General features: G+C 46.9%; 1 protein-coding gene across 3 annotated transcripts in view; it reads right to left on the bottom strand.

Moving 5' to 3' along the window:
* Positions 1–23,280, bottom strand: part of Dzip1l (DAZ interacting zinc finger protein 1 like) — a 44,499-nt gene that overhangs the window by 3,071 nt on the left and 18,148 nt on the right. The window contains exons 7-16 of one of the 3 annotated variants that reach the window (XM_057768970.1): positions 19,509–19,637; positions 16,765–16,827; positions 15,442–15,582; positions 8,795–8,825; positions 8,049–8,102; positions 6,889–7,025; positions 5,494–5,686; positions 2,909–3,125; positions 2,338–2,528; positions 11–150 (exon numbers count right to left, since the gene is read on the bottom strand). In XM_057768970.1, coding sequence (XP_057624953.1) covers positions 11–150; positions 2,338–2,528; positions 2,909–3,125; positions 5,494–5,686; positions 6,889–7,025; positions 8,049–8,102; positions 8,795–8,825; positions 15,442–15,582; positions 16,765–16,827; positions 19,509–19,637 — 1,296 coding nt within the window. Of the gene's footprint in view, positions 1–10; positions 151–2,337; positions 2,529–2,908; positions 3,126–5,493; positions 5,687–6,888; positions 7,026–8,048; positions 8,103–8,794; positions 8,826–15,441; positions 15,583–16,764; positions 16,828–19,508; positions 19,638–23,280 lie in introns of those variants that run through there. The other 2 variants (XM_057768971.1, XM_057768972.1) reach the window with 2 other exon arrangements.

Raw genomic sequence — 23,280 nt, 5'->3', positions numbered from 1 at the left:
AGTGTCCTACCTGAGACTTCCTTGCTGGCGTGGAAGACCTCTGAAGGGCAGCATTGGGCCTTAAGAACATACTGACCCCTCCGGAGGGCTTCTTCACTGGCGTTTCAAGCTGCTTCTCAAGGTTTTTGACCATCGACTGCACCAGAGTTCCTGGAAGGGGGCAAGGAGTCACATTAGTGGGACGAGCCTGGGAAACAAACACTTTGCCCCTTTGGACCATATCTAGTCTCCAACCTGGACAGAAAGAATGGAGCAAGAGTCAAGAGGAAGAAGACAGAATTAGTATCTCCCCTCACCCAAAAAAAAAAGAGGGAAAAAGAGACAGGGAAGACCCAGGCTAAAACTAGTCTGGTTATATGGGCTTAGAATGCTTTGGTAATTAAAAAATAAATAAATAAAAATATATAACAATAAGAATGCCTTGATAATGTAACTGCTGACTTATGACACGGCTGCTGGTGGACACTGTCCCTCTGATGAATCTGAGGGGGGCTTCTGTTTAATTTGTGAACTACAAAGATTGTACATCAGGTGACATATGATGGTTAATCTTGTCAGCTTGACTGGCCGAGGGAATTAGTAGAGACATTATCAAAGGCAGTTAGGTCATGAGGGCTCTGATCTAATTGGTGGATTGGTCCCTTAATAGATACTTACTGGGGTGACATTTTGGAGGTGCGGGGAAAGGTAGAAGGTGGGAGCTAGTTGGAAGGAGTGGGTTACTGTGGGCAGATCCTGGTTTTTTTTCCTGTGCCCCTTTCTCTGGATTCCTGCCTGCCAGGATGTGATCTGCTCCATAGACCCCCCTACAATGATGAGCTGGTATCTGGAAACCATGCTCCAAAATAAAGAATCCCTCCCTCGAAGCTATTCTTGGGTATTTTAGTCACAGTAAAGTAAAAGTGACTCCTACGTCTTCCTTCAACAAACTTCACCAAAGACACAGAGATCAAATATTAGTATCACAGGCACGATTTCCTACAAATTCCATGCAGGAAGAAGGAGTTAATCAGTAACTCAGATCTTCAATGGGCCCCCACTCAGGCGCACCAAGACAACAGAGAAGCGCGGCACAAACATCACACGACACTCTGGATTCAAATGCTAAGGATCTTTGCAGACTGTTAGAGCTATAACAGCCCTTGGATGATTGATCACTGGATGATTGATCTTTGTATTGATTGGGACTGGAAAGACAGCTCAGCAGTTAGGAGCCTCTACCTCCTTTGCAGAGGATCTGAGTTTGATTGCCATCAGCTAGCTCACAGGCACCTGTAACTCCAGGTTTCAAGGGATTAGCGCCCTCCTCTGGCCTCCACAGGCATCTGCACTCACTTGCACATATCCACACACAGACTTGCACATAATTAAAAATAAAATGAATCTTTAAAAGACACAAATGTTTATTCAATTCCTAGTATGAGCCAAGCACTGTGTTCTTTGACCTCTTATTAATCGTCTTATTAAAATCTGTTCTTTTCCAACAAAGAAACCAGAAGCTTTGCACAAGGGCAAGCAGGGAGTAACAGGGCCAGAACTGTACCAAAGACTCGTGGCTCCCAGGTCCACCAGCTTCCCAGCCTGTCCTCCCACCTGAGGCCTCGAGCCTCCAGAAAGCTAGTCCTGGTGGCTTCTGAGAGGTTCGCAGGCTCGGGTATGCCGCAGACAAGAAGAAGCAGTGCAGACTCCATGACAGGCACTGACTGACTGCAGACTCCACTGCCTCTCCTTCCAGCTTTGCAAAGTCAAAACTGTAAGCCCTATATTCTCTGACTCAGCCAGAGTTAAGAAACACAACCTAAGGCAGGGGCCTCACTTCTGTCGGTAGTTTTATAAGGGAACCTTGAACGGCTGGGAGCAGACGCTACTACTTTGCGAAGAGAAATGTTCAACTCATCATTGTAATGACCTACTAGATAGAGCATGGTAAGTTTAAAGAATTAATAATTAACCCCAATTACCAGAACCCTTAGCTTAAGTCTCTATAAAGCACTTTTCATCAGCAAGTGGCATCCCTGCCTATCACTGAAGAAAATGCCAAAGAACTTTCTTACCTGGATAAAATGCTGCTGTCACTGTTGCTGGAGACGCCCTCGGGGCTTCCAGCTACCTTCTATCTCTCCCAAATAGCCCCAAAGGGACCTATTCCTTAGAGGGCCTTCTCTACTAGATAAAACCTCCAACATTTAGACAACTCAGAGACAAAAACAGGGGGCAAAATAACTCTTGCCCAGGCCTAACTTCCTCCTGGCATTTTCTGAGCCAAATCAGAACTCCCCGGAAGAAGGTGAAGGGTTTTCCAGGGCGCAGAGAAACTGAGGCAGGAGAAAGACTCACCTGAGGAAGCCAGCCCACCAGAGCCCTTGGCAGAGGGCTGGGCACTCTCCTCTGAGGTCTCAGTGTCAGACCAGCCCCAGTTGTCCTCCGGCTGGGGTGCAGACCTGGAAAGAACTTTGGGGGGCTGAAGAGACACACGCTGTACAACATCTTCTTCTGGTTCCTCTTCAGAACTAAAAGGGGGAGTGCTGCTGCGAGACAAAATGAAAGGGACACAGATCAGAAAGAAAAATTTAGAAGCCAGACTTTGGCTTTCTGAGTTTCCCCAAACTAGCCCTGCTCCCTCAGGCGAAGTATAAAGCCCAGAGGACCTGAGGCCCCACCCTCCCACTATAGTCATGGATTGGAGGAAGAGATGGGAAGGGAAGGGTAGATCTGCCTCAACAGGAGTGAAGGAAGCCCCGTCTCTTCTCAGAGGCTCAGGTTGAACACTGCCTGAGGTATCTTCAATATTCACATCTGTCCCCATCCCTCCCTTGTAATACAGAGCTCTGTAAGGGTCTAGGGCAGGATTCCAGAGGCCAGAAGCCATCACCTCAGACCCCACAAGAGGGCAAAGTCTAGAGCTCACCTCAGCCCAGGCCCAGGGGAAACAGGGGTACTGGAGGGTCCATGCACTCTGGGGCGTGGAATGGGGGTGGACACCTGGGGGAGGCCAGGGCCACGGCTGCTATGGCTCGGACGAGCTGGTGTAGAAGGCTCTGCTGGCTTGGATGGCAGTGCCACACTCGGGGTCCTGGTCTTTGGCCGGGCCTCCCTTGTGGCCAGTGTGGTCCGCTGGCTTTTGACTAGAAACACAGAAAGGAATGACTTGAAGAACATGCCAATGTTGGGCCTGTAGTCCTGAAATAACACAGAAGAAAGTCTAACACCAGAAATGATGAAGCCACAGTACATTTGACAGTCGCCCTATATCTTAAGTCCCTCTACCAGGACAAAGCTCCAGTTTCGTCAGAGACTTGGAGAGTATTTGATGTCCCCGGGTCATGCCATCATTACAGACGACCGGAGGAGTCAACCAGTCTGCACACCCAGGCTGACTTTGCTCCCAACCTTGAACGCAAGAGGCCCTGTAGGAAAACTCTGCTGCCACCAGAGGTCACTGCAGGACCACACGACAACCAAGAGCTGCCAGAACCTTTAAATCACAGGAAAGGTTGCCATGCCCATGGCAGACAATTAGAAGGCAATTAGATACCACCTTGTTTCCATTAGGAAACAAGGGGTCCAGTGATGTTTGGTCATGGGAAGCGAACTGGAGAGAAACTGTATCACAGGATGCTAGAGTAAGTGCTTTGCATGTAACTAACATGCATGCACCAAGTTCATCACGAAGTGCTGCTTACTGCAATAGCTCAAGGTCAAACATGCCTGTGATACACCGCTCTCAGAGGATGTGTTTATTCATAAGTGGGGAGGGGCAAGATGAAGAGAGGAGAAAGGCCAAAACAAGCCTACTGGGAGGAAACAAGAACTTACAGCTACTGTGTACCAGACACTAAGCGAAGCTCTTTGCATAGCTCTGTGCCCACCCCTCCCCGGCCCCCAGCCCACCTTCAGGCAATGTCATTCTGCTTTACAGAGGCTCGGAGCTATGGAGGACCTTGCCCTCGACTGCGTGATCGTCGCAATAGCCGTCCATCAGCCACTGCCTCCGCTGCATCTCACCGCAAGCTCCCGAGAAAGGGGTGAGGTCTAAGCCAGTGGTTCTCAACCGTCTTAAGGCTGCAACCCTTTAATATAGTTCCTCATGTTGCGGCAACCCCCTACACACACACACACACACACACACCACAAGATTATCTCATTGCTACTTCATAACTGTAATTTTGCTATTGCTATGAATCGTAACTAAATATCTGATTTGCAGGCTATCTGTTATGCGACCCTGTGAAAAGGGAGTTCGACCCCCCAAAGGGGTCGCGACCCACAGGTTGAGAACTGCTTAGACTCGAAGCAGACAGAGGCGAGCATCAGCAAAGGGCTTGTGGGGAATGTGAGCAGGAAGGAAAGGTCCACAAAGTGTCATGAAGATGTGTGTTTCATCACAGTTAATGGCTTGAATCCCAAAGCTAGGGAAGGGGCAATGGAGACAAGGGAGGTGCTCTCCTGACTCTCTGATGACAGCAATGGAAAAAAAAGGTGGTACCTAGAAGAAGCAAGACACCCTTTCTTTCCCCTGAAAGCCAGAAGTCTGAGGACATTTCCATTCTTCCTCTCCAAATCCCTCTCCTCCTCCCCCTCCTGAGTGTCCAGCACCCCTGTGTCTGTGGCTCACATCTCCTGGTCCTCCCTACGTTCTCCTCCCCCTCCTGAGTGTGCACTCGGCGGACAGACACAGCCGGTGTCTGTGTAGCTCACACCTTCTAGTCCTCCCTAGATTCTCATGTGGCAGGGCAGGTCCTGGTACAAAGTCAAGCAAAGCAGACACTATACTAAGTTAGAGATATTTGGGCAAATGAGCAAAGGAACACAAGCTCAGTCACAGGCAGGAAAGCCAACTGTCTGTCAGAGATGTCTGCAGTGCCAAGAACTGTCCTAGCTTCAGAAACCTTAAGGTCAGGAAGTTGACTTTGGATGGAGCTTCTGATTTTTACCATATTCTTATATGACCCGTTCTGTGGTCTCTTTAACATTTTACATTAAACAACTGCACTCTAAACATAAAATCCTTGCTTTATACTTATACAAGAAATAATTCTATTACCTCACATGATTGTATGCTAGGATTGTTCCCCCAATTCATGTGAAAAGAAAGAAAGAATAAGTTGTAAAATAATTGGTCCATGTACCAACTAAAACCATCTCTGAGGTCCCCAGGAGATATGCAGGCTGCACTTGGCAAAAGTTCTATGCACCAAGAGCTCAGCCATCACCTGCTGGGCATGAGACAGAATGGGTGTCCTGGTCATGCTCAGCCACAACTGAGGAAAGGAACCTCATCATCCTTTAACTGTCTCAACCCAGCTCCTCCCATGACTCTGTTTCTCCAAATGAGGACCTCAGGATTCATTTACCCTTGAGGATTCCACAAGCTCTACTGGTCAGAAAAACATCCCAGACGGGGGCAGGGGAAGCTCCCTCCTTCTATGCAAACAAGCCACAGCCAGAATGGAATCCTCTCCTGTGGTCTCAAAGCCCACCTGCCCTGATTACCTGGAGGCTGGCCTTCTGGCTGGGACCCCCCAGCGGTACTCTCCCATCTCTGCTTCACTCTGCTGGTCACTTCCTTATTGAGTTTCTCCCTCAGACTCCGAAATTCACGAAAGCTTCGGGCTATCTGCTCCCGTTGGGTTCTCAGCAGGGACTCCAGCTGTCGGAGAGTCTGAGCTGAAATTCCCTTTGTGTCCTGGAAGAGACAGACGTGCGCCTTCACATACACAGGCTCCCTCACCCTTTCCCGATAGCTGCTGACACGGAGGTACTGTGTCTGCAGCCTGTGTGGGAGGGGTGAAGTGGGGAACAGAGAGGTTGGGCCTCACACATAGCAGAAAGTGTGTGAACTCAGGGTTTAGGAGGCTCTACCACAATGCACAACATAGGATTAGGTGAAGTGCTACATCACAGTTCAATCCACTTCACCCCATAAGGGACTTGGATAGGGCGTGTTTTCCCAACATCCAACCAAATCTCAGGGGGAGAGCATAGCCTGCTTCTCTTTGTGACTCCTGGCTCTAACGTGTTCTCCCTGTTCAACAGCATTTGGAAAACTTAACTTCAAAGTCCAGTGTGTACTACTAGAAGTTGCTGGGCTTCTGCCTACCACCCACCCAGAACCCAGGAGAGGGCTTGGGAGGCACCTGAATCCAAGAAGATTGATCAAAATTAAGACATTTTTAAATCAAAACTGAACACAGGACCGACATAGGATTAAGCAGCAGCTGAAGACAGCATCTTCACAAAACTCAACCTAGCTGTCTGTTTCACTTGTTTTCCTAATCTTACTCGCTGAAATGCAAATGGTGGGTTCGATGTTATGACGCTTGGCTACTTTGATACCATACTGTACCTTTATTTACTAATAGATGCTCTCAGGCTCTGTCTGTGGACATCTGGGAAGAGTCACAGGCCCCATACATAGATAGTGGACTTAGAGAGAGACACTTACGCACATGGGGCTGGCCTATAGACCAGACTCAGCCAGCTGAATGTCCTCTATTGGTGATTTGGTTAAAGAGACGGGAAAAAGTAACCAGTGAGTGAAGATAATTGAGAGTGTCAGGACAAGGTCCTGGAGCAAAGGAGAGACCTCTCTACTCAGGACAGAAGCTATCCCGAGACAGCAATGAGCACAGAAAGAAACGGATGAGCCTGCAAGATAAAGACCAATCACCTCTCTGGGTAAGAACACTCTTTGTCTTCATTATAGGTCTCAGCCCTTAAAACTGTATCCCTTAGGATGGTGCAACAGCACACTATGTTAATTCCAGCACCCTGGAGGCTGAGGCAGGAGGATTGATGTGAGTTCAAGATCAGCCTGAGCTGCACAGCAAGACCCTGTCTTTACATACATAATCGAATGACTAAGTCAACAGTAGCCCAGGAACCGACCCTCTTTATCCCCATGCCTTCCAGCTTCTCTTCTAGGGTGTCCTCCAGGATGGGCCGGAACTGCTTCAGCCAAGTGGGGTTTTGCCTCAGAGCAGCTAACACCTTCCGTTGCTCATCATCGTGGGAGTTCTGCAGTTCTGCAGCAGGAGACAATAAGCGAGGTCAGTGCTCCCTGCTGAGCCCACCATCCCTGGACCCGCCTGCCAGTGACCCTGAGAGCCCTTGTACCCGCCAGTAACCCCAGTTCCTAGAATGAGTCCAAAGCAGGCCTCTCCCACATGTCAACCCCTGGGCCAAAAGATGACATATTTTCCCTCCTGGCTCTCACTGTCTTAGACTCACCACCCAGCTTCTACACCCCCATCCCCTGCCAGCCAGGACATCCCAGATTTGGGCTGTCAGCCCTGAGGTCAGCTCATAGCTTTGGGGATTGGAATTAAACCCTGGAAACAACTTGTTCCGTGGGCCCCACTCTGGTCTCAGATGGGCTCCAGCCTTAGCCAGGCCTTCACCCATTGAATCTGGTTCTGTTCTGATCCAGATTAAAGGGCAGACAAAATCGCTCATCAAGTTTCCTCTCTGAGCTGGGCGGTGGTGGCGCACGCCTTTAATCCCAGCACTTGGGAGGCAGAGGCAGGCGGATCTCCGTGAGTTCGAGACCAGCCTGGTCTACAAGAGCTAGTTCCAGGACAGACTCCAAAACCACAGAGAAACCCTGCCTTGAAAAACCAAAAAAAAAAAAAAAAGTTTCCTCTCTGGAGCACTTGACAGTCTTGTTACTTTAGGTCCTCCATGATCTACCCACAGCTCACTCACATGGGAAACAGAGACCATTTGAAAGCCAGTGCAGTGAGCTCTCCTCCAGTGCTCTGAACAGCACTGGGTGGGAGGCAGCGGGGCAGGCACAAGGGTCAGGACTTATGTCAGAAGCCCAGCAGGCACTGCTCTGCCTCCTGTAGCTTGTGACTCAGTAGCCCTGTAGACCACATGTTAGTGCCTTTACACAGATATCTGATACATGCAAGGTGCTTAAGGAATATTTATCCTGCGTCCTCAGTTCCTTCTGCCATAGCTTCACACATCCAGATTACAGTTAAAGAAAAAATAAAAAGTGAGGAGAGAGGCCAATCTGCTTTCTAGAGAGAGAGAGAGAGACCCACCTTCCTCAGAAGACTCCTCCTCTGTGTCCACAGCTTTTGGCACCTCTTGGACTTCTGAGAGGACAGGAAAAATTAGTGGCACCAGAACCCTGCACCTCACCCCTGACTCAAAGAAAGATGTAGTACCCCAGGGGAGAAGTGGCCTGTAAGGGCAAGTCCTCCATAGATTCATCTTTCCCAGCGGGGCAGGATGGAAAAACGGTCACCAACAGAGACACTAGAGGCAGGAATATCAGACTCACATCCCAGCTCTGCCTCCAATGGCTGTGCATAAGCTGGTAAGTCTCTGAACCTCACTAAGCCTCGGTGTCCTTATGTGGAAAAATAGAATTATAATACCCATCGCACATCAAATCACAATGTAATGTAAGGAGGAACGGAAAGTGCTCGGCATGGAAACACAGTCGTTATGAATGGTATGCCACAGATAAGGCGAGTTAGAAAGACAACTCAAGGGCCCATTCCTATCAACACCATGCCCAAGACCCTTCTCTCTTCCCTCCCACTAGAAACAATAAAACCAGGCAAGAATCGCTGATAGCTGATGGAAAGAAAGCCTCCAGCACAAATGACCTCCCTCCCATAAGCCCTCTTTCTCATCCAGTTGGACAGCCTGACACCACAGCGAATGTCCCATGGACTGTTGTCACCAGTGTTTGACCCATAAATCACCTGGGGTGGGGCGTAGAAGGCAAAGAGCCCAGGACAACCCAAAGACTGATCCTGACCACCCAGTGCAGACTTACCCTCCGCCTTCCTGCGCGACAACGTCTGGATCTGTAAAAGATGGGTCAGAGCAGGTTACAGCCAGCAGGAGACACTGTAGAGACTCTGCTCTGAGCAGTAGGCCTGCCCGGAACCTGTTATCCTGCCACCCACCAAGAACTAGAATGACCTACTACCCCGCCCCAATCACATCTCATCTCCCACCGTGCGTGTGTGGAGAGAGACCACACCAAGGAAGAGTAATGGCTAGCATTCCTGGATAATCAGCTGCTCAGCTTTTTCAGGGAAAGGAGACCAGAACGACAGTCTTCAGAGGACCACTCCTTCAGGGCGCGAGCCCACAGAAGCAGAATGGGACGGGGTACAGCTGGCAGGGAGGTAAAATTGAGGTAAGACAGTCAGGAGATGAGAGAAATTCTAACCAGTGTCGCAGACAGCTGGCCTGGCTCATGGGCACACAGAGGCCTGGTCAGCATCCCTGCCAGGAGGCCTGACCCAGACACTAGCAAATCTACTTAGTGCCCCTTCCCTAACAAGGGTCTTTTCCTTCCTCCTTCAGAGGCTGCAGACTGAGCAGTGGAATTTGGTCAACATGACCTCAGACCACAGTTACAGCTACTTATTATCCATGTCTGGATGGAGAGTTCTGAACTAGCAAAGGGTCAGGAAGGTGAGTACCCAACTGTTTTTGGTTTTCTTAGTTTGTCTGTTTTGCCACATGGAGTCAGGAAGATGCAAGTTGGCTTCTGAATAAAAGAAACGCTTTTAGAAGAGAGAAACGCTGAAGAGAAAAACGATGGCCCACCCTCTGGTCCTAGGGCCGTTTCACACACAGAGGTGGCTGCTCCCCTCCTCGGGCTGGGAAGCACCATTGCCTGTGGGGCACACCCTCTCTTCTGCTTCTGCCTGGGTTTCTCTCACCAGCTGCACCATGAACTGTTGCAGCTCTCATCCAAGACCGATCCCCAACTGTTTCTCCTTACCTATCTCTACTCCAGCACCCGGAAACCCAGTCACATGGGGCTGGAGAGATGAAGGAGCAGCAAAGGGCACTTACCGTTCTTGCAGAGGACCCGGATTCAGTTTCCCAGCAGCCTCTGGCTCACAACCTTCAATAATTCTAGTTCCAGGAGACCACCCTCCCCCCATAGCCTCTTCTGACCTCCAAGGACACCGGGCACACACATGGCACAATACATATATGCAGGTAAAACACCGTTCACACAAAATAAAATCTTTTAAAAAAAAATGAAGATCTCTTCTTAAAAATGATGCTCTTTCCCAGGTTCTTTAAAGTTATATTTGCTCACTGACACAGCTTTGACCAATAATATGTCTCCAAAGCCTTGGGTTGGTGAGATGGCTCAGCAGATAAAACCACTTGCTGCCCAAGCCTAGTGACCTGCATTAGATTCGTGAATCTACATGAAGGTATAAGGAAGAATGAACTCCATAAAATTTCGCTCTGGATACAAGGGTCATACCTAAATATAATAAAAGCTATTTACAGCAAGCTGACAGCTAACATTAAATTAAATGGAGAAAAACTCAAAGCCATCCCACTAAAGTCAGGAACACGACAAGGATGTCCACTCTCTCCATACCTCTTCAATATAGTGCTTGAAGTTCTAGCAATAGCAATAAGACAACATAAGGGGATCAAGGGGATCCATATTGGAAAGGAAGAAGTTAAGCTTTCGTTATTTGCAGATGATATGATAATATACATAAGCGACCCCAAAAACTCTACCAAAGAACTCCTACAGCTGATAAACACCTTTGGTAATGTGGCAGGTTACAAAATCAACTCCAAAAAATCAGTTGCCTTCCTATACACTAAGGATAAGGAAGCAGAGAGGGAAATCAGAGAAGCATCACCTTTCACGATAGCCACAAATAGCATAAAATATCTTGGGGTAACTCTGACCAAGGAAGTGAAAGATCTATTTGACAAGAACTTTAAGTCTTTAAAGAAAGAAATTGAAGAGGACACCAGAAAATGGAAGGATCTCCCTTGTTCTTGGATTGGGAGGAACAACATAGTAAAAATGGCAATTCTACCAAAAGCAATCTATAGATTCAACGCAATCCCCATCAAAATCCCAGCAAAATTCTTCACAGATCTGGAAAAGACAATAGTCAACTTTATATGGAAAAACAAAAAGCCCAGGATAGCCAAAACAATCTTATACAATAAAGGATCGTCTGGAGGCATTACCATCCCTGACTTCAAACTCTATTACAGAGCTACAGTATTGAAAACAGCTTGGTATTGGCATAAAAACAGAGAAGTCAACCAATGGAATTGAATAGAAGACCCTGACTTTAGCCCACAAACCTACAAACACCTGATTTTCGATAAAGGAGCTAAAAGTATACAATGGAAAAAAGAGAGCATCTTCAACAATTGTGCTGGCAAAACTGGATGTCAATCTGTAGAAGAATGAAAATAGATCCATATCTATCACCATGCACAAAACTCAAGTCCAAATGGATTAAAGACCTCAATATCAGTCCGAACACACTGAACCTGATAGAAGAGAAAGTGGGAAGTACTCTACAAAACATGGGCACAGGTGACCACTTCCTACGTATAACCCCAGCAGCACAAACACTAAGGACATCATTGAATAAATGGGACCTCCTGAGACTGAGAAGCTTCTGTAAAGCAAAGGACACTGTCACTAAGACAGAAAGGCAACCCATTGACTGGGAGAAGATCTTCACCAACCCCGCAACTGACAAAGGTCTGATTTCCAAAAAATATAAAGAACTCAAGAAACTAGACCGTAAAAGGTTAATCAATCCAATTATAAAATGGGGCACTGAGCTGAACAGAGAATTCTCAACAGAAGAAGTTCAAATGGCCAAAAGACACTTAAGATCATGCTCAACTTCCTTAGCGATCAGGGAAATGCAAATCAAGACAACATTAAGATACCATCTTACACCTGTCAGAATGGCTAAAATCAAAAACACCAATGATAGCCTCTGCTGGAGAGGTTGTGGAGAAAGGGGTACACTCATCCATTGCTGGTGGGAATGCAAACTTGTGCAACCACTTTGGAAAGCAGTGTGGCGGTTTCTCAGGAAAGTCGGGATCAACCTACCCCTGGACCCAGCAATACCACTATTGGGAATATACCCAAGAGATGCCCTATCATACAACAAAAGTATATGCTCAACTATGTTCATAGCAGCATTGTTTGTAATAGCCAGAACCTGGAAACAACCTAGATGCCCTTCAATGGAAGAATGAATGAAGAAAGTATGGAATATATACATATTAGAGTACTACTCAGCAGTAAAAAACAATGACTTCTTGAATTTTGCATACAAATGGATGGAAATAGAAAACACTATCCTGAGTGAGTTAAGCCAGACCCAAAAAGAGGAACATGGGATGTACTCACTCATATTTGGTTTCTAGCCATAAATAAAGGGCATGGAGACTATAATTCATGATTCTAGAGAAGCTAAATAAGGTGAACCCAAAGAAAAACATATAAGCATCCTCCTGAATATTAACCTTCATCAGGCGATGAAAGAAGACAGAGACAGAGACCCACAAGGAGCACCGGACTGAAGTCTCACGATCCAAAGGAGGAGCAGAAGGAGAGAGAGCACGAGCAAGGAACTCAGGACCGCGAGGGGTGCACCCACACACTGAGACAATGGGGATGTTCTATTGGGAATCACCAAGGCCAGCTGGCCAGGGTCTGAAAAAGCATGGGACAAACCGGACTCGCTGAACATAGCGGACAATGAGGACTACTGAGAACTCAAGAACAATGGCAATGGGTTTTTGATCCTATTGCACATAATGAATTTGTGGGAGCCTAGGTAGTTTGGATGCTCACCTTACTAGACCTAGATGGAGGTGGGTGGTCCTTGAACCTCCCACAGGGCAGGGAACCCTGATTGCTCTTTGGGCTGACGAGGGAGGAAGACTTGATTGGGGGAGGGGAAGGGAAATTGGAGGCGGTGGCGGGGAAGAGGCAGAAATCTTTAAGAAATAAATTAATTAATTAATTAATTAAAAAAAATAAAAAAAATTAAAAGAAATAGAGGTTAAAATAAAGCCACATAAAGACGAAAAATAAAAAAAAAATTTCCCTCTGAGCTCCACATACATGCTGGAGTGCACACGCACACTCGCACACACAGAATAAATAAATTCTTTTGAGATGTCTTAGGAAGGGAGGGGCCTTTTCATCAACTTCTTCCATCAGATATGACTGTGATGGTTGGGACTGCGATGCTGTCTTCTAACTAACATGACTGAATGTAAAAGTGAAATCAGAGTCTGGGTTCTCAGTGGCGTGAGTTTGGTGCTAACCACAGCCAGCAACTGCTGCCTCTTTGGATGTATGATCAACACAAGCCGCTACTACTTACTCTGTTGTCTTGAGTCACCAGGTCACTCAGTGAAACCCTTGCACACAGTAGTTCTGAAGGCACACCTCAAGAGTGGACCAAGGTGGCTTACAGCAATGTGAAGGTCTGAACAGGTATGGCTCCCATAGACCATTCTATATGTGTGAGTCCTTGGCCGTTAAGTGGCACTATTAGGAAGTGTGGCCTTGCTGGAGTAGCTGTGGCCTTGCTGGAGAAAGTACGTCACTGTGGAGGTGGGCTTTGAGGACTGACAGGCTCAAGGCAGGCCTAGTGTGACAGCCTAGTTTGACAGTCTCCTTCTGCTGCTTGTGGAAGAGTCACAGAAATGTCAGTTCCTTCTCCAGTTCCACTTCTGCCTGCACGCTGCCCTGCTTCCTGCCATGACGATAGTGCACTGAATCTCTGAAAACTGTAAGCCAGCCCAATTAGATGTTTTCCTTTATAAGAGTTGCCACGGTCACGGTGTCTCTTCACAGCAATAGAAACCCTAACTAAGACAGGCAGTGAAGAGGCCGGTGTTTGCAGGGAGCAAGGGACAAGGTGGTGTCCTATAACAGCTTCCTCTGAGACTGAAACATTCTATCTTGTGTAGTAAATTCCAGAAGCAGGCAGGTAGACAACTCACGAGAGCTTTGGAAAGTCCCTGAAACTGACCAGATTCACTAGGCCCCTCCCTGACAGAGAAAGGAATAAAAGCTGAGAGTCCCTCTCAGAAAGCTGAGCTACAGAGAAGACTCTCAAACAAGCTGAGATGCAGACTCTGAGAGGAGAAATGCCGCAAAGAAAGCTGAGACCAGACCAGCGGTCTGAAGAAGCAGAAACCAGGTGAGCTGCCAGGAAGAGATTTAGGCCAACAGCGTCTCTCGAAAAGGACCCTCCAAGCTACTGAGCTTTCTGAGACTGTGCAGTGTGCTCCAAGTTCCCAGTTTCTGTGAGCTGTCACCCATGTGGGGTGGGCTTTGGTAACACAGTTGTCTCTGAGTCGTTTCTGCTCCTGTAAATAACCCCAATAAGACTCATTGGCTTGCCAAGTTGGACGTTGGTGATATCTGCACTTTGGTCTGTCATGGGTTCCTTATCTGGGGTGAGTAGACATGCGTGTGTGTCTCCCAGAAAAAAGTTTTGTCACATGACCAGTGGGTACAGTGACTGACATGATATGGCTAGAAAGCAGAAAAGTGGGGGTTGGAGAGATGGCTCAGCAGTTAAGAGCATTGGTTATTCTTCCAGAGGTCCTGAATTCAATTCTCAGCAACCACATGGTGGCTTACAAACCATCTGTAATGCGATCTGGTGCCCTTTTCTGGCCTGCAGGCATACATGAAGGCAGAATATTGTATACATAATAAATAAATCCTTAAGAAAAGAAAAAAAATCAAACAGAAAAGTGTAACTAGCAAGGGGTCCAAGGACACGAGGAAAGGACTGAACAGTGGCAGTAACTCCAGGGCTGTGCAGAACACAGAAACCTGAGGTCCCAGGTGGGACTTGGAGGAGATGGACCTTCCAAAGGGGAGCTGAGTACAGACTTGGGATGGGGAAGAATCATCAAGAACAGGTGAAGAGCCACAGGACCCAGAGTTAGGAGGTGCTCGAAGACTCAGCAACTTTTGTCTCACTGGCTTATTAGAAAACCACATCAGCCGGGCGGTGGTGGCGCACGCCTTTAATCCCAGCACTTGGGAGACAGAGGCAGGTGGATCTCTGTGAGTTCGAGACTAGCCTGGTCTACAAGAGCTAGTTCCAGGACAGGCTCCAAAACCACAGAGAAACCCTGTCTCGAAAAACCAAAAAAAACAAAAAAAAAGAAAACCACATCAGAAGCTGTTTCTTTATGGAACAGGGGCTGGCTAACAAGTTATATCTGTGAAATACTATAAGAAGCACAACTTTGTGTCCCGCCAGCCTTGCTAGAGACGATGTCACCTGCCACATATAGAAAACCCAGCCTGTTTCATCATCCACTGAATAAAGGTGGGGAGAAAGAAAATGGTCTCAAATGATCTCTCTTGAAGGGCAGTTTGAGGTTTCCGTGAGGTTTCATGCAAAGTGCCAGCCGGGAACCAGGTATCTTTTGTGGTCTCTGAGGATAAGAGTGAGACATAAGCCTAGAGGGAGGTAGCTGTAGCCTTACAACCTTGTACCCCTCTTCACTTCCCTTCAGGAGCCTAAGGACACCAACAGCATGAACTCAGAAGGATCCCAAGCCATCCTCACAGAAAAGAGGCCTGGCAGCTGCAGGCAATGACTAGGAAAAGGACTGACTTACTGTCTCCTCCTGGGACGCAATAAGCTTGGCCTGTTCTTGAAGCTGAGCACGGAGGGCGTTGATATGGCGTTGTGACTGGGCAGCTGCCTTCTTCTGATCCTGAGACAAGGTGGCATGGAGCCTCTCATTCTCCTCCCGCATCTGGTGGGCACAGGAAGGTTGGTCAGTCAGATGTCTGTAGGGACCCAAGTACCCCAGGTGAGAAGAGCGGTCCCTACAGCCAAATGCTGGTGGCGGGTCTTGCCTGAGGCCAGAGTGAATTTCTAGACTATGCAGGTGGCTTTCAAACAATTCTAGCTGCCTTCTGGTTTGGGTATATTTTTGAGCTGTGCCAGAGAAGAAAGGAGAAGAGAAAATGGAAGACAGGCCTCTAGGACCATGGAAGAAGGTTCTCCGTCAGATGTGGTCACCTACTGAGGAGAGGCAGGTAAGAAAAAAGACCACTCAAAAATCATCAAATTTCTTTTCAGATAAAAACAAGAAGTGAGGAAAATGTGTTCCCATGCCACCTCTGATGTAAGAGCAGAGGTAAAGTGAAGCTATTTATTAATATTTGCATAAAGAATCTCTAGAGAATACAAATGAAATGAAACCATCACATGGGGACTGGGTAACCCTAAAATGGGGTGGGAGCAAAGTGTCATCCCCATGGGCCAAGCTCCTGGCATCTTCTAGGCTGTGGGCCAGCAGAACCTGAGAAGGCTAACCAACTTCCTCCTCAACTTGCCTTCTCTTCTTGGGCATCTACAAAGAAGCCATAAAAATTTAACGAGGTCCAGATGTTCTTGGGAGGCATCCTGTCCTTGAAGATACCTTGTCAGTTATTAATGGCTCTTTGTTAGGTTTTCGTGCCCCCAAAACTGACCAATGGGTTCAGGAACTACTTTATCCTATGTACTCCTCACCCAATCCCAAGAGAACAGGACATGAACTCCCTTAATTACAGCATTTCCCCTTTAAAAGTTCTACCCTCCCCCGGAGCTCCCTGCCACACTTTCCACACCCACCATGTTGGGGTGCTGAAAAGGTATTGGTCTAAACTTAAATGTAAATATTATTAAAAACCCTCATGTAATTTGCATCGGAAATCCGGCTCCATGAATTCATTTGAGGACCAGAAACTTAAGCACAACAGCTCCTTGCTGAAGAATCTGCTGGACAGGCAGATGACCCCATTTGTATATTATAGGGGACTGACAGCCATGAACATCATCCACAATACACCTGACAACCAATTCTAGACAGAGAATGGGACAGGGAGGGGATGCTGCATAGGCCGAGGTCACGGGAAAGCAAACTTTCCCGCTACCAAACATCAGCTACCTCTCTCCTCTCGGCCGCCCGCTCTTCGTGTAGTGCCTTCATTTTTCTCTTCCATTCTGCTTTCTGAAAGAGAACAAAAGCTTGTTAAATGGAGCCTGCTATGTTGTAATAAACTATAAAATTATGAGGAGTAAAAGGTACTAGCTCCTGGTTAGACAAAAAGATGAGTGAGACAGAAGAGAGAAACCTAACCAATTTGGGGGGGAAATGGAAACTTAGTAGGAGAGAGATTATTGACTTTGTGTTTGAACAAATGGCTAACTGACGAGAAAAAAAAATAAAAGCTTGCATGACTGTTTTAAGTCAATATAAACTAGACAGATCAGATAATTACACATAAAGATCAAGACAGCAGAATGATAATGGTAGTGATTAAGGCCACAGAATCACTCAAAGAAAACACAGGACTATTTTCTTTTTAAACCTCAGAGCAGGCACAGTAATAAAGGACAGATGGAGAGGCTGAGATGTCCAGCAGTCAATAGGGTCACCGCTCTTGCAGAGGACCTGAGTTCAGTTCCCAGCACCTATATCAGGCAACTTGCAACTGCCTGCAACTCCAGCTCCAGGGGCTCCAATACCCTCTTCTAGCTCCTGAACCTTGACAAATGTATGCGTATACACAGAGACACACACATACACATTAACGAAAATGAAAAGGACTCTTTTAAAAAAGATAACTTTTACCAGAGAAACTTTACTTTTTTATAACCAGACAACAGTAAAGTTAAAAGAAAATATCCACAACTAGAACAAAAGCTGGATTAATTTCCACAAGAAGAAGCAAAAGGCCAGCGCAGTAGCTCAAAGCTTTAACTCCAGCAATTGAAAGCTGGAAGTAGGAAGGTCAGGAGTTCAAGGTTAGGATCCTTCTCAGACACACAGTAGGTGGAGGTCAGCCCAGGCTACATAAAATCCTGTAGCGAAGAGTGAAAGAAAGGAGAGAAGGCAAAGAAAAGAAAGGGAAGAATATGAACAGAGTTCAAGTTCATAGGAAAAGAAAGGTTGTGTGTGTGCACACTTGTGTGTGCACGTTATATGTGTGTATATGTGTGTGTGCAGGTATGCTTGCATGTACATGGAGGCCAGGTGTCACTCTCTGTCTTATTTTTGAGATAGGGTCTCTTGCTAAATCAATTAGCTAGACAGATAGAGATCAGTGAGCCATGATCCCCAGAATTTTGCCTGTCTCTGTCCCCTAGCTCTGAGGTTCTAGATGCGTGCTGTTCCTGGCATTTATGTGGGCATTAGGGATCTAAACTAAGGTCCTCATGATTGTATTGTGAGCACTTGACTGACCAAGCCATCTCCCCAGAAACAATGACTTTTTGTGATAAAAAAAAAAAAAAAAATCTATGAACCATCTGTGTTGGTTAGAGATTTTGTTTGGTTGTTTTTCTTTTCTGTCTACTTGACACAAATTAGAGTCATCTGGGAAAAGGGAACCTCAGTGGAGAAAATGCCCCACCTGACTGGTCTGCAGGCAAGCCTGTGGGGCATTTTCTTAACTGATGGTTGATGTGGAAGGGCCCAGGCCATTGTGGGCAGTCTTATCCCTGGGGTGGTTCTGAGCAAGACTCAGGAGAGCAAGCCAGTGAGCAGTGTTCATCCTCAAGGTCCCTGCCTTGCCTCCCCTTGATGATGTACTGCAACGTGGAAGTGGAAGCCAAAAAGTCTCTTTCCTTCCCAAGATGCATTTGATCACAGTGTTTAACACAGCAATAGAAAGCAAACTAGTCTGCGGTGATTTGAATAAAAATGGTCCCCATAGGTCCACAGGAAGTGGCGCTCTTAGGAGGTGTGGCCTTGTTGGAGGAAGTGCACCACTGGGTGGGGAGGAAGGGGGCTCTGAGGTCTCAGAAGCTCAAGCTAAGCCCAGTGTCTCATTGTCTCTTCCTGCTGCCTGTGGATCCAGATGGAGAACTCTCAGTTCCTCCTGCAGCATCATGTCTTCCTGCCCGTTGCTGTGCAAGCTACCCACCATGATGATAATGGACTAAACCGCTGAAGCTGTAAGTCAACCCCAATTAGATGTTTTCATTTATAGGTTACTGGAATCATGGTGTCTCTTCACAGCAATAGAAACCCTAACTGAGACACCATGTCAACAGTTTCAGCGCCTTTCTGCACTGACAGACTTCCAGCTCTTTCCCAACCACCTTAGAGAGCAGACACAGGAGCTCACAGTGGGCTGTGGCTGACTGCTGTGGTTTTAGAGATGATATGGACCTCCTCTGCCTGGACTTGAGTAAGGTTCTCCCAGTGGTGGCCAGAGTGGTCTGGGTATGAATCTTCCCAGTTCGATTCAATGACTGATAGCCAGATAGAAGTCTGCACCACAGAAACTCACAAGTGGATTTTTAGCTCTGAGCTGATACCTAAGCATTTACTACCACACCACAGACTTGTCATAAATATCTTCACAGCCCAGGACACTTGCACACTTTCTGAATTGTTTTCAACCTTATCAGAATGAAAGTTGGGATAAAGATGTCAAAAAGACCAGCCTGTATTTGCATATATTAGTACATATCAGGTAGATATGATTAAACGCATCGCCAACCTTGCCTGGGAACCATATATTCAGTGCTTTCATACCGAACAAGGCCTGAAAATATAGGACTTTAATGTCTCTCAACTTCACCAAATCCACAAGGCAAACTAAGGCCTCGGTGAGGGCAGACAGATTCCTTCCTCGTTGGTCTGGAGAGAAGGGTGTGGAGCAAATATCAGCTCAAGCTCACCTGAACTTCCATCTTGTCTCGAAGGGCCTGGAGCTCCTGGGCCTGCTTGAGTCGCTCCTCGGACTCCTCATCCCGTAGAGACCCAAGATGGGACTCGGTCATACTGTAGGTCTGCAGCACCTTCAGCTTCTGGAAAAGCCGAGAATCATCTCATTAAAGGAAGCCCTAGACACGACACTGGCTATATACCTTCCCCAGTACAGGACCGGAAGAGTGACCCCAATCAAGAGCCTGTCCAGTTTGCCCTCACTACTACTGTGTGCCTGCAGACAGCCACACAAATCAGCAGTCTCCTCACTAGGGGCCTCCCAGGCTCAACCCCTGAACAGCAGAAGCACCCATTGCAGGGACTCGTATTATTTCAGTTCCAGTGAAATTCTGATGTCCCCAAGTTCTAAGCTTGCCCAGCTCCTGGCCAGTTTGTTTCTAACTCTGGACTAAACTGAAAAACGCCACACTTAGGGCCCATGTGAGAATCTCTAGCTCCCCAAGCCATGCCCTGAGGATCCCTGTTTCTTACACACACACACACACACACACACACACACACACACACTGGCTGTCACCAGAAACAGCTGTTTAGCTGTTTTTGGTTTTGCACAGTATTCAAAGCCATGCCATTTATATCTAGTGATTTTTTTTTTACTTTTTTTATTATTGAATCTTTGTGGGGTTTACATCATGCACCCCAATCCCGTTCATCTTCCCATCCCTTCATATCTACCCTTTACTTCTGCCACATCCCCCCCCCAAATAAAATAAAATTTAAAAGAAAAAAACTAACATACAAAAAAAAAAGTCTCAGTGTGGAAGCTGTAGTATGGCCCAGTGAGTCACACAGTACACCTTTTAGTCCATACATCTTTACTTATAAGTGTTCATTACAATGACTCATTGGTCTGGCTTGAGCCTCTGGCTTCTGCTATTCCCTTGATACTGGGCCTTCATGGGGATTCCTCTTAGACATCCTATTGCTGCCTTGTGTCATGGAGACCCTGAAGCTTTGGATCTGCAGGTCTGGCCCCTTCACATGCTCCAGCAGTTCATAGATAAGGGAGACGTTGGAGTGGCCACCTCACAGTCCTGATCAGCCCACCAGCTTTCCCTCATCAATACCACCAGGGCCAGCACTCCAGCACTGTCCCAGACAGCTTGCCCACTGCAGCAGGCAGCAAGGAGCAGGGCCAGCTCACCCACCCACTCCCACACCGTCAGGCCCAGCTCTATTGACTTAGTGATTCTTGAGCTAACACTGTACCAGAGGAGAAGGTAGGCACAACAGGATAAAAGTCAGAAGCCCTTTCCGCCTACCCATGTTACACTAACAAAGCCCATGTCTATCCCCCACACATAACCCTACGATAAACCTTATTCCAGCTTTAGGAAGCTTTGAGCCTGAGTTTACTTGGTGTTCTTGATAACTTTTCCCAGCCACTGCTTAAGCAATACCAGGACGAAATGTTAATCATTTCCCAGCTTGAGTATTTTTGTTGGCAAACGCTTTAGCAGGGGCCAGAACAACTTGGGGGGCAAGGGGGAGGGTTCTGATGTGCCACCTCTGCTTTCTCTGTCGCTGTGTAGCATGGCACACAGCTGGCTCTTTGCACCGCGGACCTCCATGGCCAGCGGCTCCTCTTAGCGTATCCTCCAGGAGCTTCGCCTACCTCATGTATCCTTATGTTCTCTCTGCAGTCAGGCAACTCGGCCAAGTGCTCACGCCTCTGTACCAGGTAAGCTCTAAAGAGCAATGCTGTCAAAGCACACTTAGCTCTCCTCAGCCCTCCTCCCGTCAGGATGCTGCCTGTGGTTTTGAGGACTATCTCACAGTACTTTTCCAATCATTCTGAACAGAATCTCACCCCCCCCCCCAGAATTTAAAAAAGGATGAATTGAGCCGGGTGGTAGTGGCACATGCTTTTAATCCCAGCACTCAGGAGGCAGCGACTTGTGGATCTCTGTGAGTTCAAGGTCAGCCTGATCTACAAGAGCTAGTTCCAGGACAGGCTCCAAAGCTACCGAGAAACCCTGTCTTGAAAAAAAAAAAAAAGGATGAATTGACAAAATAATTATCAAATAATACTGATAATCTTGTATCCAATTAGATCCCTATACTAGAATAAAATGTTGAAAGGAGGTAGGAGACATAAAAGCACAATGTGAATACCTTACAAACAAGCAAAAAATAAATACAATCATGGGGTGTTCCAGTATTAAAAGGATGTGTTCTGAATCAGAAAAGGAGCCACAGCGGGCAAAGGATCATGTCATTTTCTGAGACTCAGATTTCCTAACTAAAAGAAATTTTTTGGCCCTTGATGAGGTGATTTCTGAACAGCAGCCTCTGATTCAAATCAACAGTTATTTATAAATACCTCCTGAGCAGGCAGCATGTTGGGAAGTGTAGAGTCAGGGACACTTAAAATCAGGAACCATGGGTAGAGAGCTAGTGAGGAGAGCAGAGAGCCACAAGGAGTAACAGCTTCCCATCCACAGAACAGCCCTAATCCAACAGGGAGCACTGTGTTGGGAAGGCTTGAATAATTACAGATCACACACACACACACACACACACACACGAGAGAGAGAGAGAGAGAGAGAGAGAGAGAGAGACAGAGACAGAGAGACAGAGAGACAGAGAGAGAGAGAGAGCTCATGTCTGTCCTACTACGCCCCCTCTCTGCTTTTCCAACCCATGGCCATCCCCCAAGGAAAATGGGCCAGTATGTATCTTTAGGCAAAACATGGAGTGATGGCGAGAAAAGCAGTTGACAATTCACTTTCAAAAAAAGGTTCTCCTGATGTGAGAAGGACCAATTAGAGACCAGGACATTCATATATGAGAAGATGCGATTCAGCAGTAACTTTAACAAGGTCTTCCTGTGATAAAGATCAGTCAGCAGACAATGGGGCGGACTGAGAAGCCAATGATAATGACACTGGATTTTGATTCTACTGCTTGTACTGGCTTTTTGGGAGCCTAGTCTGTTTGGATGCTCACCTTCCTAGACCTGGATGGGGGGGGACTTGGTCTTCCCACAGGGCAGGACACTCTGACTTCTCTTAGGACTGGAGAGCGAGGGAGAGGGGAGTTGGGGGAATGGGAGGGAAAAGGGAGGATGGGAGGAGGTGGAAATGTTAAATAAATAAATTTTAAAAATAAATAAATAAATAAAAAGATCAGTCAGCAGAAACAAGACCTTAAACGCTATGTTCAGACCTCAGCTCCATCTCTTTCTAGCTGTGTGAACTTGAACAAATTATATGGCCTTGGTTTCTTTCGCCTGTAAAAAGGAGTGTAGTATACATTCTTAAAACAAAGTGAATGCGGGCCAGGCGGTGGTGGCGCATGCCTTTAGTCCCAGCACTCGGGAGGCAGAGGCAGGCAGATCTCTGTGAGTTCGAGACCAGTCTGGTCTAGAAGAACTAGTTCCAGGACAGGAACCAAAAGCTACAGAGAAACCCTGTCTCGAAAATCCAAAAAAAAAAAAAAAAAAAAACCAAAGTGAATGCATGCTACACACATTCTCTGCCCACCCCTCCACCCCCTTCTAAATGAAAAAAACAACAATAACAACAACAAAACCAGAAACAGTGTTCTGCAGAGGCAGGGAACAGTAAGACCATCCAGTAAATGCTACCTATTATATGCAATTACAACAGGACCCTCCCCCATAGAGCCAGAATTCACCAGCTATAAGTCAGGAAAAAATGTATTCATTTATGTTCCATCACATTTTTTGCCCAATGATGAGAACTCTTTGCAAAATAAGGT

This window comes from Chionomys nivalis, chromosome 4, assembly GCF_950005125.1.
Source record: "Chionomys nivalis chromosome 4, mChiNiv1.1, whole genome shotgun sequence".
Classification (NCBI taxonomy): Eukaryota; Metazoa; Chordata; class Mammalia; order Rodentia; family Cricetidae; genus Chionomys; species Chionomys nivalis.
Note: the sequence above shows the minus strand (reverse complement) of the source record. Positions and strands in the feature narration are given on the sequence as shown.